General features: G+C 47.3%; 1 protein-coding gene across 1 annotated transcript in view; it reads left to right on the top strand.

Annotated features, from left to right (window-relative positions):
• Window positions 1-1,835: 1,835 nt before the first annotated feature.
• FLT1 (fms related receptor tyrosine kinase 1) overlaps window positions 1,836-15,910 on the top strand; it is a 168,031-nt gene continuing 153,956 nt past the window's right edge. Inside the window, exon 1 of the mRNA XM_088022184.1 lies at window positions 1,836-2,300. Within this exon, the coding sequence (XP_087878310.1) occupies window positions 2,237-2,300 (64 nt within the window). The 5' untranslated portion in view covers window positions 1,836-2,236. The remainder of the gene's footprint in view (window positions 2,301-15,910) is intronic.

Here is a 15,910-nt window from a genome sequence, read left to right as displayed (position 1 = left end):
CCTCCAGAGTCAGCTAAGTGTCTGTTCCTGAGTAACCCTCCTAAGATCCCAGGGCAGACCACCTCTTCTCTGCTCCCATGAGGACCCAAGCTCCCCCTCCTCCCCCACACTATGGTCCCTGCACCGTATTGTCATGGTCTCTTTACCTGTCACCCTCCTCTCTAGAGTCTAAGCTCCTTAGAAGGCAGAGATGATATCTTCCCGGCCTCAATGCTTTTAGCCCCAACACAATGCCCGGCCCCTGTGAGGTGTTGCAGAAGGCCAATGCTGACAGCTTCTCCTTGGGACGGAGCCTGGGAGTGACAAGCAGCTCTAAAGTGAGGTAGAGGGACACCTTGGCTCTCCCAGTGTGTCCCAGGCAGTGATCTGGGCTCAGGGACCTGTTGGAGAAGGGTCAGGGGTCAGCTTCCAGCAATCTGTATTTACTAACTGTTCATGGAATGATCTGTGGTTTTCCAGGAGCCGGGTTTGGGGGAGGCAGAGGAAAGGAGCCAGGAGGGAGCGGTGTGGAACATTGGAAACATAGGAAGGGCTGGTGAAGCCGGCAGGGGAGCAGTGACTCCAGGACGTCTTCCTTTCTTCTGAACCACGAGGGGCTGCGACTCAGGCTCCCGGGTGCCAGGTGTAGGTTGGCGAGGTGCCCGCATGGGGCTGCGGGTGGCAGGAACCTGTCCTCGCTCAGCTGCCCGTAGGTGTGGCACCTTCGGGTTGCCCAACCTTCGCAGGCGGGGAGGTAGTCCAGTCCTACAGGGAAGAGTCGCTGGTTCCCTTTAGGAGCCATCACAGCCCCTTTTATCAAGACCAACCATCTGGCCGGTTCCAATATAACTATTTTTCAAACCAGCGGTATTTACAAAGACAAGACTGGGCTGCTCCGTGGAGTCTAGGACGGTTTCAGGCTTTGAGGTAATGGAGACATAATTGAGGAACAAGGTGGAATTAGTGTCATCGCGAATGATCTAGTGCCTCAAGTTAATGTCATCGGGTTCTGTTGGAAGAGCAGCAGTCACTCATCTTGCGTAGCAAGCTGCCGTCAGAAAGATTTTGTTCTGGAGCATTTAGGAAATAAGGCTTAAGTGCTCGGCCCTTACAAGTTGCAGGAGCAGTTTCACGCCTCGGCTTTTTAAAAGGTATCATGATGTTATTCGTTGTTTTGCTTCTAGGAAGCAGAGGGTTTAGGAAATGACTTGGGCGGGTGCATCCATGCGGCCCAAAGAGACACAGACGTACTCCCCAGGGACCTGAGAGGGTTTTCTGTCTTCCCGAAGGTGCCGCGCAAGCGTCGGGTCCCCTCGGATGCTCCCGGGTCCAGTCCCTGTGCAGAGTGTCTCCGGCGCCTTCCTAGACGTCTGGGGACATTCTGGGGGGTCTGGGGCGGCTAGACCAGGCGGCAAGAACAAGGAAGAGGAGGGAGCCGGACTGCGCCTCACTCCTCCGTGCCAGGGACACCGTCGCGGAGGCGCGGCCAGCTTCCCAAGGATCGGACTTTCCGCCCCCGGAGCTGGGCGGCCGAGCTCCAGCCCGGTCCCCCTTCCCTGCTTCGGGCGGCCCCCAAAGGCTGAGTAAGCCGGGCGGAGGGAGGAAGACTGCAAGGATTTCCTGAGCGCTAAGGGAAGGAGGAGGGGACCCGGGCAGGAGGGCCGGGAGCAAGGACCCTGAACCTGCCGGGGCCGCCTCCCGGCGGAGTAGCCACCGCCTCCCCACGAGCGCTCGCACTCGGTCCCGACGCGCGCTCGGGGCCCAGCTACCCGCCCCCACCTCCCCCGGCGGCCCCCGCCCCTCTCCGGAGCCGTAGGGAATCAGGTCCCGGAGGAAGAGGGTAGGTGGGGAGGCGGATGAGGGGTGGGGGACCCCTTGACGTCACTGGAAGGAGGTGCCGGGGTAGGAAGTGGGCTGGGGAAAGTTTATAAATCGCCCCCGCCCTCGGCTCCTCTTAATCGAGGTCCGCAGAAGGCTCGGAGCGCGCCGGGCGGACACTCCTTGCGGCTCCTCCCCGGCAGCGGCGGCGGCGGCGGCGGCGGCAGCAGCTCGGAGCGGGCTCCGGGGCTGGAGCGCAGCGGCCAGAGGACGCCGAGCTGCGAGGATTACCCGGGGAAGTGGTGGTCTCCCTGGCTGGAGCCGCGGAGAGGGGCGCTCGCGGCGGAGGACCGGAGTGCGAGAAGACAGATTCGGGCGGCTGGGTCTGTGGCCCGCGAGCAGCGCGGGGACCGGGCAAGCAGGCCGCGTCGCGCTCACCATGGTCAGCTGCTGGGACACCGGGGTCCTGCTGTGCGCGCTGCTTGGCGGTCTGCTGCTTACAGGTGAGGCGAGGTCGGGGCCAGAGGCCCGCGCGGCGCCGGGCTGGGGCGGCAGGCGGGCACACCCTTGGGGCTGGGGCCGGGTGCACGCGGGGAGGTGAAGCTGCAGCCGCGAGAAGCGAGCCTCGCCGGGAACCTGGGCCGCTGGTTGTCGTGGGCACGCCTGGGGCCGTGGCGCCCTTCTCTTCCGTTGGGCAGGCAGTGCCGACGCCTCAGAGAGCAGCTGGCGGAGGTCCGCGGGCATCGCTGCCCTGAACGGCTGCTGGCGCCGCGTTGGTCCGCGCTGGGGCTGCCCCTGTGCGGCTGAAGTCGCCGACCCTCTTTGCCCGGCTCCCGGGTCGGGTCTCCCGGCCCAGGCAGCACCGCGCACCCGGACCTGCCTGACCCCCACCGCTTGCTCCCAGGCGGCCTGGCGCCGGTCGGCAGGGCCCACCGGAGCCCCGAGCAGAGGCTCCTAGAACGCCCGCCAGTCTGCCTGGGGGCTGGGCTGAGGCCCGGGCGTTGGCGACGTTGGGCACCGGCCACGACGTCGTGCCTCCCTAGGGGAGGAGAGCCCACTGCAGGGGGTCGCGTGCCTGCTGGGAGCGGACGGATCGCAGGAGATAGCAAAAGCCCTTGTCCTTCGACCCACTTGGGGTCCCCCGGCCCGAATGCCCCCCGGGAACGCTCCAGCAGCTTCAACTCCTCCCCGCCGCTTGCCGACCGCGGGGCCGAGCGCGCTGCGCGCAGCCACCCGGGTGGGGCCTCTGCGGCCGGTCCAGCCCAGGTCGCCGACCTGAGTGAACCTGACTGACCAGGGCAGTCGAGAACCCAAATACCGTTAAGTTTCAGAATTGCAGGCCTAGTCTTTAAGTTCCGAGAGAAGAGAGAGAGGACGCTTTGGACCAAAAGATGCAGTTTGAGGAATCGGCGAGGTCCGCCCCTTTGCCGGGAATTCGAAAAACAGGCGGCAGAACAGTCCGGGGCCAGGAGGTTATACCGCCTGTGTGGAGTGGTTAGTGTGGAGGTTGCCCCGCACCACGGCGTCAAAGCCCGAGGGGACTTAAGGGCCCAGATTTGCCTTTTCTGCCCATTGGGGCTGAGTGACTCCGGTTCAGTCCCCCTGGGCGCAGAGAGCCATATTTCAGAGCGCCTTTCTTTTAAGCATCCTGGAGAAAAGGTAATATATGAAATAAAGTACGGTAACATAAAAAAGTTATTGCAGTGATTCCAGGGAAGGAAAAAGTCAGTAGGGTTGAGCGTTTTTAAAAATGCTTGTTAAACCCCCCAAGGAGTTAACTGTTAAAAAAAAATATTCTTTCTCAGTGGGAAGACTAATTAGATCGTCGGTTTCCAAAAAACAAGTAACAGTTCCGATTAGATTGGCGAAACCATTAAACTGAGAGGCAGGCGAAGTCCTAATGTCTGAGAACTTGCTATAGATTGGGAAAGTCGGTAACATAACTCTATTTATGAAATATTGCTTCTTTTAAAAAATAGTCACTTATATTGAAGTATAATTGCGCAGAGCATTTAAGTAACTTCTGAAGACCGTTTGCCTGTTATGTAAAGGTAAATCTAGGTAAATTCTTGCGAATCCAAAAAATGACGGGAAAAGTATATGCTTCATTGGCTTTTCTGCGGCACACATATACATCTTTACTTTTGTTTCAAAAACGTGGTTGACCGGCGAAGTATAGTGCTGTTGGTGATGAGGAGCAATTTAGATCCGTGCAAGCTTTTCAGAAACCTGAGTAAGGTTCTCTTGAGATTTCTTTTAGATTTTATTTTACTTAAATGAGGCAGAGATGTTGGGACTCTTTTGTGATTAAAAAAAAAGTATATGTGTTATAACAAGAAAGCAAGACAAAACATTGGTAAGGTGAGAACCGCTTTACCTGCTGGGTTATAGGGACTGTTGTTTCAGTGGTCGGGTGTGTAATTGTTGAAGCATGGCTTTGTAAATCACAGGCTTCTGGCTGGTTAACAGACAACTCACACTACAACAATCAGCTGCCTACCTTGTAAATCGCCACCAGGGCTTTCAAACTGAACTCAGGGGCCACTCCGGGAAATGGTGTCCAGAAAAAGGCCAAGTTTCTGCTGTGTGGATTTATCAGGAGTCTGCTCTCCTTCAGGTGCTATATAGCCTTTGAATATTTGTGAGTTATTAATATTTTGAGCTTGTGTGTTAATGGATGTGCATGCACTGAGGTATAATTTAATCAGAGGCTCAGTCAGACAAAAAGATAATGCTTTTCCCCCTAAAGATTACATTTACCTTCTTCCAAATATCCTGAGAAATTAAGAGGACAGATATTTTCAAGTTCTCTTTATTGCGATCTTTCCCTCTAAAAAGAATACCTCCCTTACTCTAGCTCAAAGTCTCATTTTCTTATTTTAAGGCATCATGTCCATGATTAAAGCCACAGTCCCTTTTTTCTGTCCCCCCTTTTGGGGGTTTTTTTGAGCAGCTGATATTTACAATTTGCTGTAACTAACGGAAATGCATCACTTCTGAATCTTGTGAGGGAAATCTACATTAATAATATGAAGTTAAAATGTGCATGAAAATAATACTCAGAGTAGAATGTAATAAATAGAATAGAATGTAATAAATCTTTCATAATAAAGTTAATTTTACATGACAATTTTTGTTGTTTTCTCAAAGGTTTAGGAAGCCACACTTTTTTGGTAGAGCTTTTCTATCTTGCATATTTGAACTATTAATTAGTTAGCACCTCTGGCAGTCCACGTTGGGAGTTTTCCACCTGATGGATCATGTTGCAGATGGACTGTAGGTGGTCACCTGCTCTAGCTCCTTAATATTTTTACCTTACTTTTTTATTGTTATTTTAAGTTTTTTCTTACCCTGTTGAAAATTCCATAACGGGCTCTCCAGTTTTTTTGCTGGGGATCATTAAGTGGATTTTTCGTTTTCATATGTGAAAGTCAGAAGTTAGAATAGATGCCTATTTCTAATGCCCTTTTCCAATTCTTTAAGACTCGGTGAATGAGATATGAAGAGAAACCAGAGTCAGTGAATGGTTCCAAGGAATAGGCTGAACATGGTGTGTCTCTCTTTCTCTCTGGCCCTTATACATTTGCATATAAAATGGATGATAAGCCCAATAATGCCAGAGCTAAGCCTGTAATGATGAACTGGGCGTCACCTGCTATCAGTAATCACATTGCATTTTCTTTTTCATCCACCAGCTGGTTAACTTGCTCTTTAATGGGTTGCAAGAGCTAAGCTGTTAGAGGCTGTCCGAACCAGTAGTAATCATGGGCTTTTTTTCTCTTTTTTCCAAACAGAATGTAACCCTAGGAAGTAAACTCTACTTCCTAACTCTGGTTACGTTACCTCTTCTAAAAGGCCGTCAGTCATATTAAATTTAGAAGAATTTCTTGGGTTTTGTTTTTTGTTTTAAATTAATTTTCACTTAACTTGATTCAAAAATAACTTCATTCTAAAAATTTCAGATTGCAACAGGGATACTAAACCTCTTATTTAAAAGTGGACCTGTTTTATATGATCTTCTAGAACAAACCAAATAATCACTTTGTTCTCCTTACCAAAAATTATTGAGACATTCTAAATCTACTTTGAACGTATGTAATATAGTAGCTGAAAATATGTTGCAAAAAAAATTGGTTTTATATTGACCAAAAAAATGCAGTGTCCTGGAGGAAGGTATCCCACCTATTGTGAGGTTGTGGCTGTTTACTCTGGCTTGGGAAGTTCTGCAAAGCAAGAACAAACTGAGATGTGTATGCGAGTGGGCATAAGAATGGAGAGAAAGTGAAAGAAGCTCTCTTGGCACTTGGGTGTTAAATGCAAAGCTTGCTGGCGTTAGGTTTTTGGTACAGTTGCACGGTTGGGAGTTTATTGGATATCAAGTAAATATAACTTTTCGGAGTATTTGTCATTGTGGAGAGGAGAGGAAAGACATGTGAAACGACACCAGACCTTATTTTTTTCAAACAAAAATATATCATGAGGAATGGTTAAAAGCATTAAAAGCATCTGTTGCATTGCTTTAAATAATTTAATAGAACAGGATAGTGCCTGCCATTCCATTGGTCTTAGTATACTGGTGAGGCTTGTAAGGAATGACAAGATCTCTTGCCAAATGCTTTCCAGGATCATTGTTGATTCCTCACACACTTGGGTGCCTTGGAAATTGCATGCTGCTGATGACATTACTGGATTTTATACCAGATTGAGGGAGGGGAAGGAAATGGGAGGAATGGGGTAATTGAGGGAGGGATTGAGAGGAAAGCCTCTGGCTTAGCATCTGGGACTGCAGGGGGGTTTCATTAAGGAAATGGTTCCATTGAGTCTGCTGAAGATAGTGGACTAGATTTCCTGCATTGCTGCTGGGGCGGATGTGGGGGGATGTCAAGAATTCCTGGGGATTTCCCATCAGTCTCGGTAAGCTAAATGCCTGAGAGCCATATCTGATTATTGCTCCTTGCCTTGATTTTGAGCTCCTTGCGAGACCTGATCTTGTCTCTCAGACATACAGGTTGTGAGAGCTAGATGGAACCTCATAGATCCAAGACACTCATTTCAAAGATGAGAAAACCCACCCAGAGCAGTGGGTTCCCCCCCCCACGCCCCAAGTTCGGTAGCTGGCTGGTGGCAGACCCAGACATAGAACCTGATGTTCCCAGTACAGATAACATTTCTTCTTCATTTCTGTCTTTCCTCCACCCCAAGCAGAGTAGAGATGTTCAGACATTTGTTGAATGACATTATTACAGTGCTCAGCTTTCTTTTTAAATGCTGGCGTCTTTTTCAAATGTGAAATTTTCCTCTATTTTCTTATAGCCCACAAGGGGTTTAGATTGAGAATACCAAAATTATGGCTGCTTAGTAGTACACTGATAGATTTGGTGAGCAAACTGATTCTCCTTGTGACCCTTCTTTTGAACTGAACAGTCTGAACTGTTGGAGCCTACACGACTAGCCTCATTTCTCACCACTTCCCTCCACACACCCTGTGACCCAGCTACACAAACCCTTCCCCCCCAAAGAACTTACCATTCTTACGATGGGCCTTGTGCATTCATCACCCCGTGTTCATGCTGTTTGCCTGCAAGACCCTTTCCCTCCTTCTGCATTTCCTCCTCGCCTGCCTTCAAAAGCCTTCAAAAGCTCCGAAATCACCATCTCTTTGCATTCCTCCTTATAGCTGCAGATGGGATTTGCGGTTTCTTCTCCTATAGGTACCCTCTTCTATAGAACCTTTATATGTGCCCCTTTCTACTTGTTTTCACCTTGCATCGGGACTACTCTGTTTATGTATCTGTCCCCTTGCTCTCTGATCCCTGGCACCTATTGTAATGCCTGGCATGGAGGCCCTCAGTAAGTGCTGGAACGAATCAGTGATGTCACCACACTACCATTTCAAAGAAGAAAGCTCTCAGGGCCAGATATGAATTTATCCCAGTATGTTAATGTGCTCCTACCTGTCCAGTCGGCCTCAGTTACAGTGGATTCCTTAGAAGGCTTGCTCCCAAGTGATAATGTTGGTCTGCAATGATGACATTGCAGTAAGTGGCTAAGATGTAGGAAATCAGCTAGGATCTTCGACTCTCTGAGATCCCTCTTTCCTGTATTCCTCTCCTTTTTGGTCCTGATGCTTCACCGGGGACTCAGAGCCACCAAAGCTGGATTTCATCCCCCCAGGTGGCCAGCAGCTTCTTCTGGCTCCCACATTGTGCTTGTGGCCCGTCTTCTCTTGGGACACCTGTGTCCTTCTTCAAGGCTCTTTCTATAAAATCTTGACGTGGCTTGGACCTGGGATCACAGGAAACAGAGGTGGTGGTCTTGGAGAATACCATGGTTAACCAAATCATGGGTGGGCAAGATCAAGTTCTTAGAAAATACAGACTCAGTGAAAAATAGTAAAAATGGCAATAAATAGTTAATTTAATAGGTTTCAACCATAAATAAAAGTTTTATGAGGTATTTGCTTTCAGAACAAGATTAGTTGGTGACATAAAGCAACGAAGGTTAAGTGTCCTTCTCTGGAATCTTAGTTGTCAGGGAAGCATCACTGTCCTATTGTGTCCTGCTACCCTGATAACAGTTTTTGTGTGTGCTTCTTACTGGCTTGACATTCAATGTGTTTGTAGTGGTTCTTCCTTGTCTTGTAGTGCAAATCTTGGCAAATGCTTTTGTCAATTTCACAGATTACCTCAGTGCCTACAGGCACTTTTCATCAGCCTGGTCTTCTAACCCATTTAACTGATGGAGTGTGAATTGATTTCCTTTCAAGCTACAGACCCACCCATGTGGTCCCCACTAGCAAAGCTGTAACAATGATCAGATGCTTGTGTTGAAAGGGGCCTGAAGTGAACCTTATATAAATGAAAAGCCTTCACTTTCATTATATACAAATATGAAACCACTTAAACTCAAGGCCACCTTTAGCAAAACTCTGATTAGTAATTAGTCTGCCAGCTGATTTCTGTGAAACCCTTTGCCTTTTGCTAGGGCCATGGTCCCCCGAGTTGGCTCTACATTAGAATCATCTGGGGAGCTTTGAAACATCCCTTGCCCTGGCTGCACCCCTTACCAATTTAATCACAATCTCTTGAGTGGGAGCCAGGCATCAGTAATTTTTAAAGCTTCCAGATGATTTCAGTGGGCGGCCAAGGTTAAGAACCTCCTAGTTTATCATCCATCTGAATCACCTGGAGAGCTTTGCTAGCTAGAGTGCGGGGCCCCACCCCAGAGTTTCTAGTGCAGTAGGCCTGGGATGGGCGGGGCCGATAATTTGCATTTCAAACAAGTTCCCATGTGTGGCTGATGCACCTAATCCAGAGACCACACTTTGAGAGCCACTGCCCTAGGGGCTGGTTTGAGAGGCCTGGCCACCTGGGAGGCCCATGTGCCAATCTGTAAAAGGCTCTAAGTCATCACTAGACATATAACAAGGTAGAGGAAACTATTTACAAGAATTCCTGCCGGGAAGAGTATGTGTTAGTAGTGTGGCAGAAGGAATATTAGGATAAAGTGCTTGGGGCATGCAACTGATGGAGGTGGCGAAATTGCCTTCTGAGGAAAGTTGGATCCGGTTGGCAGGTGGGGTATGTGAGTTAGGAGCCGGAATTGAATTGCAGGTGTAGACAATAGAGCTAATCGTAGTCTTCGCTGCCTTACACCTCAGAGCGCTCAGACTTTCCCCTATATAAACACTGGTGAATGTCTGCAGTCCTGTTGAAAGGTGTCGTGCCATTGACTTGTCCTGGAAGCCCACGTACCTCGGGCCTGCCCTGCTACCCTCCAGGATCCCCGCGCAATGCGGCCTGAATCCTCATGATGCTCTGCGTCCGTAACTGAGCTGCTTGGCCTGTATTTCCTTTGCTAGGATCAGTGTCCTTCACTTGGGTGGCTGAATTCTTCCCCTTTGGTTCTGCTGACTTTCGTGGTCTGTCCCCATTGGTGGGAAGAGTCGCTGCTTGGCTGGAGACAGAGGTGGCCTCCCCTTGTGTGGAACCATGTGCTGGAAACTTCCTTGTGAAACATCAAGAATCCAAGCAGCATCTCCTTCCCTGAGAGCATCTGAGGGTACCTATGGGGCATTCGAGGCCGAATGGTATGTGTACTCCATTTGGGCACTTGATGCTCAAATATAGAAAGAACATATCTTTCACTCACTCCCACTACTGAATCACTGTCTGAGGGGCTGAGTCAGGATTGCATTTTTATCTGTCATTTATTGCTATGTAATAGGTTGCCCCAAAACAAATGACCTTAAACAATAATTCATTAGGCCTGCCTGAGTCTGTGGCTGAGGAACTTGGGCGGGTCTCATCCGGGTCCCTCATGCAGTTGCAGTCAGTTGGCATTTCCACTAGGACCTAGCGCCGGCTATCACCGGGTCTCCCTCCACACATGGTGTTTTGCCATCCAGTGGTGTTGCTCAGGCTTCTTACATGCAGGCAGGGGCGGTGGTCCAAGAGGGTGACTGTGGAAGCCTCCAGGCCCTTGGAGGCCTGGACTTTGCCACTCCTGCAACACCAGTCTACCACATCCTATTGGTAAAGGAAGGTCCTAACCCCGAGTCAAGGGGTGCGGAAACGGGCTCCTCTCTTGAAAGCCGCACGATATTGTGGCCGTGTTTTTCAATCCACTCCCCCCGCCCCGCCCCCCACCGGTAGCATGGTTAGCTTTTTCTTTTCAGTCTAGCTATTAGGCTTGCACTTGGCCAATAAAATAATAGTGAACAATCCCTTGGCCCTCCTAAACACTACCCGTGATTGGGACAGCTGGTCCCATGGAAGAGCTTCTATTTCATAAATGCTATGATTAGGGTATATAGGCCTTGGTTAAGGTGCCATGCCACGTCAGAGTACCGTGATCCCAGCAAGGGAGCAGTGCTGATGCTCAGATTCCGAGCGTGGGCAGCCCTGCAGCTTCGTTGTACTTCTATCAGGGGATCTCTGCTGGAGCACGTTCTTCTGGAGGCTGTGGGGAGGCCGCATGCTTTGAGGAAAGAAGGAAGGAGGAAGGTAACCCCGATAGTTTGTCAGGCACTTTGACTTACATGTATGATTTGACTCAATCCTGAGAGGTAGGTACAGTGCTCTCAAATATGAAGAAACCGAGGCTGACATAAAGTAAAGACTTGCCCTACAATCACAGAAGTGGTAAGTAAAGCTGGGATTATTCCAGTCTGATGTGCCTGACTCCCCAAGCCCCCTCCGCCTGCCATGCTGGACAGCCTAAATGCAAAAGGGAGAAGGAAAAGAGAGCATCGATGAGAATGTGCTGGTCTTCCCCTTCTTTCAAAACTCTCTCTCTTTGGAGTTTTGCCATCTCCCAAGAATGTGAGATGCCGCCGCTACTCCAGCCTGAAGCAGCCTTGGGAGATTCCACCGTTGCGTGTGGCGGACACCAGCGAAGTCTCCATTAAGATGGGATTGTAATCACATGGGTTTTCTGATCAAGGACCTTCCAAAAAAACTCAAGTCCGAAAAGGATCCCCAACGTCAATAAGAACATGATTTTTTATTTTAAGATTTATTTATTTATTTTGGAGAGAGAGAAAGCGGTGGGGAGGGGCTGAGGCAGAGGGAGAGAAACTCAAGCAGACTCCCTGCGGAGCGGGGAGCCCAGCATGGGGCTGGATCTCACAACCCTGAGATCATGACCTGAGCCAAAACCAAGATTCAGACACTTGACCGACTGTACCACCCAGGAGCCCCTTTGTCTGTGTTTCTTAAGAATATGATTTTATATGGGTTTTCAAACTGCTCTCCTATATGTGGCTTCATACTAATTCAGATTACAGAGAAGGATGGATGAGCCAAACCAGCACTTTGATTCTGGAAACATTCTCATCAGGAAGGTCCTCTGAAAAAGCTGGGGCTGCCCTCTGCCAGATTGCTTCCAGGAATCAAATGTGCACTTCTTCTCTGTGCACCTTTTAGATCCCAGAAACCTCAAAGACTTGGAGCTTTTTCTTAATGAGACTGGAGTACAGGGAAGGACCCATGCACAATGAGGGAGGGGGAGGGTGCATGTACTGAGCCACTCCTAAGCACAGGCTCTGTATATGGCAGCTCAAATGAACTTCTTCATAATTATCCAATGTGTGCACTTTTAACTTTGTTTATTATGGATTGAAAACCCCGAGGCTCAGGGAAACTGGGTGATTTGCTGAGGATCACACCCTTATGAGAGTCCAGCCCAGGATTCAAACCAGATCATTCTGATTTTGAAATTGGTACCCTTTCCGCCTGCATGTACCCAGCATATCTTGAATGACAAAATCTAGGAGTTAAGGAAAACCAAAGAGTTTGGCTTCTGGGGTTTAGAATTGATAGCTTTATGTCTGTGAGGAAAACACAACTGTCTGAGAGCATTCTCCTAGAGGGAGTTACTTTTCAGTGTAGGATGGACACAGCACAGGCTTTCATTTCTTTTTTCTTTCTTTGTCTCTTTCTTTCTCCAAAGCAATTTTCAAACATACAGCAGGCTTAATTATCGTCACCATGTTGTACATTACGTCTCCAGATGATTTACCTTGTTGATCAACAGTCCTCATAACATTATCAAAAATGGAAGCATTTCTTTCAAGCCCTGTTGTGCCTTGGGTCTCTCCTCCTCCGCTAGATCATTCCTTTCAGATCTTCAAACCTGCAAGAAGTCGAGAAAGAGGAAAAAATGTTTTTACTTCTTCCTTGATCAAAGACTTAGAGAGGGACACTTTTCAATACCAGAATATGGCTATGTTCATCCAAATCTGAGAAAAACCCTGTCCTGCAACCTTTTATTGTTCATTCCAAGCCAACAGTGGAAAATGTAGCCCAATGGATATATATGCCTTGGATGGAAATTATCAGGACTGGTGATATATAAATTGTTTGATTTTTTTATTATTGTTTTCTTTTTCTAAATTGGCATTAGAGCAACCAAAAGTAGATGTAAACACTTGGGAAAGCAGGGTTGTATTAGAGGAGGTTGCAAACAATTTGAAAAGGCAGTGTAAACTCTCATTATGGCATTTTGCCTGTGATTAATGGTATTGTTTTCTTTTTGGAAAACACTGTTTAACTCTCTTTTCCACTTAATATCTCCTGCTGGATCAGAGTTTTGTTCTCTGTTCTTTGGAAATGTTTATAGCTTTGAAATCTTTTCCATAGGGAATTCTACTAGAACTAGAGAAAAAAAAATTGCATGGGAATTGAGCAATTGTATTGTCCCAGGATGGACCTTGTGTACCTATAACTTCTGGAGGGTTAGGGAATATTTGACACACGTCCTTGATGTACAAATTAGCAGCGATTCTACCACACACTCCCCTATCCCTTTCCCTGTCCTCAAAACTGGTAAATGAGAAATAGCCTTTGCAAAGTATTTGTCGCACAGAGTCACTTGGAAGGCAAATGGGGAAGTCTGGAAACTAACACAGATGCTGAATTTCAGGAATTTCTATCTCACCTTAGTCTGTCTCGGTTGACATTGAGCTTAGTGAGCTTAGTGATTCTATATCTGGCTAGCTCTTTTTAGGGGCAGTGAAATTCTAAAATGTTGAGATTGAGTTGTTTTGGATATAAAGCAGAGTCCAAGCAGATGGGCATGGGATTGTCTTGCTGGAATAACTCACTCACCATTTCGGGAGAGTGTTAAGGGAAAACTTGGGATGGGAAATTTCTTTTAAGGAATGTATTTTCTTAGACTGTTTTGGAATGCTGTATTTTCTGCTGTGATTTCATAAGGAAAAGCATGGATCATAACAAATTTGATTCTCCTGTTGCCTGTTTCATAACCAGTCATCATTCTAGGTTTATGTGCAACTTTCCACGGAATTCAGGCATGTGCAGAAGACTATTTTTTTTTTGAAGACTATTTTATTTTAGAATATTTTAACATATTCACTTAAGAGGTGCTCAAGCAATTATCATCAATTAGCCCAGTATATTTTATTTCAAGATATAAACATGGTTGTGTTCATTGTGCTATATGTTGGCCCTTGAAAAAATGTAGTTTGTGATGTTAACTGAATTTTACTGAAGTGAATCATTTAAGTTAGTGAAGAATTTATGACTCCCTCAAAACCATGTCTTTGAAAACAAGCTATACATAGTTAGGAGGTGATCTCTGTTTGTTGACTTAGATAATCTTCTACATTTCTTCGTATTCACCTAATCTACTTCTAGATGACTCATGACCTAAGAGGCTGCTCAGGGCTGAGAGCCCTTCAAAAGGAAGTGCTTGTTTCTGATTCATCTTCCCAGCTCTGAATCCAGTACAGTACCTGGTACACAGTAGTCACTCAATAAATGCTGGTTGAACTGACTGAAACTGTATCCTAGTCATTCCTCTGGTTCTCAGAGACCCTTGTAGGAATCATAGTTCCACATTGGTTCACTTTCTAAGAACCCGTGTGGGAGTGTGGTTGAAGGAGGTTGGCAGAAATCTGTCCAAGAGCTGGCAGTCAATCTCCCGGCACCTCTGTGATGTTCTGTTCCTTCCTTGTGGGCATCCTCTGGTTCCAGTGACCCCTTTCTTGTCTTTGGCTGAGCTGGCCATGTTCTCCTGAATTGAATCTAGATTTAGGATTCAAAATGAGGATTTAAGCTGCCCATCCACTAGAGAAATGGTTCCCAAGAGATCTTTTCTTTAAATGAGCCCTCCTGCTGGGAAATTCTTAGCTGGTCAAGGTTCCCAAACAGCCCAGAAGACAGACTGTTGATTGGGAACCTGAATTTCTAGGTACACCAATTCAGCCTAAAGATATTAGGTGATGTTACTGCCCCTGCTATTGTTTTTGCTGTCTTAGATAAGGACTTTTGGGTTGGCAGCTATTTCCTCCTGGCTCTGCACCATCCCCAGGGTAAGCTAGGAAGAGGAGAGGGGTGAAGAGGAGGGACAAGTTCAGTCCTGGCTAATGTAATCACGCGAATGGAAACTCATCATTTTCTTTCATTCCTCTCATTGCTTCTCCTCTTCCATGATTTCCAAAAGCACAGCATGACCTGGGCAGATCTTTAGAGAATGTTCTTTGGTAGCTTTTATTCTAGTGGCAAGTAAAGTCAGATAAATCCCCCATTTTAAAAAATAAGCAAACCGGGGCATTGCCTCTCAGCAAAGAGGTCAAGGAAAGCAGAGTTGTGTGGGCAAGAGAGTTAAGGGTATTTGGTGAAGGAAAACAGTTCTCTAAAAGTAAAAACGAAGGTTTAGAGGTTTGAAAATTTGGAAGTCTTTGAAAGAGAAAGGAAAGAGAACCAAGTGTTTCCTTTAGCAAATACACACTCATTCTTCGGGTCTTACCTTCAACGCTATTCTGTGAAAATGTACTTCACTCCCAGGACTGGACTAACTTCCCTACATCTGGTGCTTTGCTATGATAACACACAAATATAATGTAATTTTATGTTTATATAGAAAGTAATGTGGAATTGGGAAATTATATATGTCTACATTGTTGCTTTATCAGTCACCCACCTTAAGTTATAAGCACTTCAAAGAAAGCGGTCTTGTGTGTCTTGTTTATCATTGTATCCTTCTCTTAGTATATGCTGAAAATATTACATGGAGGAATAAATGCTGAGGTTAAAGATCAGAGAAATCTACAAGGGGAGGGGTGAGAGAAAGGGGTCCTCTCGGGAATGTACTGGGAGGAAAACCAGGGTTGGCTGGCAGTAAAAGAGAGATAAGAAGGATAGATAAATGAGAGGAACAAGTTCCCATACTGCTGGGATCATGGATGGGAGTCCAACCCTTAACACAGTCCATCAGTCTCATCTTGGGGAGTTGGTGGCTTAACTTTATAGGGACAGCTCCAGGACAAGGGACCTTCCTGCCTTTCTACAGAGTTCTTCCTTCTGGTTTTATGTAACTTCTGCTTATTGATTTTGGGCTCGTCCTCCAGAGTCAGCTGATTCATAAGTTATTTTAAAGCCTGTTAGGGATGCTTGGGTGGCTCAGTTGGTTAAGTGTCTGCCTTCGGCTCAGATCATGATCCCAGAGTACCGGGATGGAGCCCCCACATCAGGCTCCCTGCTCAACGGGGAGTCTGCTTCTCCCTCTGCTCCTAACCCCCCTTGTGCTCTCTCTGTCTCTCTCAAATAAATAAATAAATCCTTTAAAAAAATAGAATAAAGCCTGTTAG

Source organism: Eumetopias jubatus, unplaced genomic scaffold (assembly GCF_037043125.1).
Source record: "Eumetopias jubatus isolate StellerSeaLion01/CBP00866 unplaced genomic scaffold, mEumJub1_p1.0 scaffold_3, whole genome shotgun sequence".
Classification (NCBI taxonomy): domain Eukaryota; kingdom Metazoa; phylum Chordata; class Mammalia; order Carnivora; family Otariidae; genus Eumetopias; species Eumetopias jubatus.
This window is presented reverse-complemented; position numbering and strand designations above follow the sequence as displayed.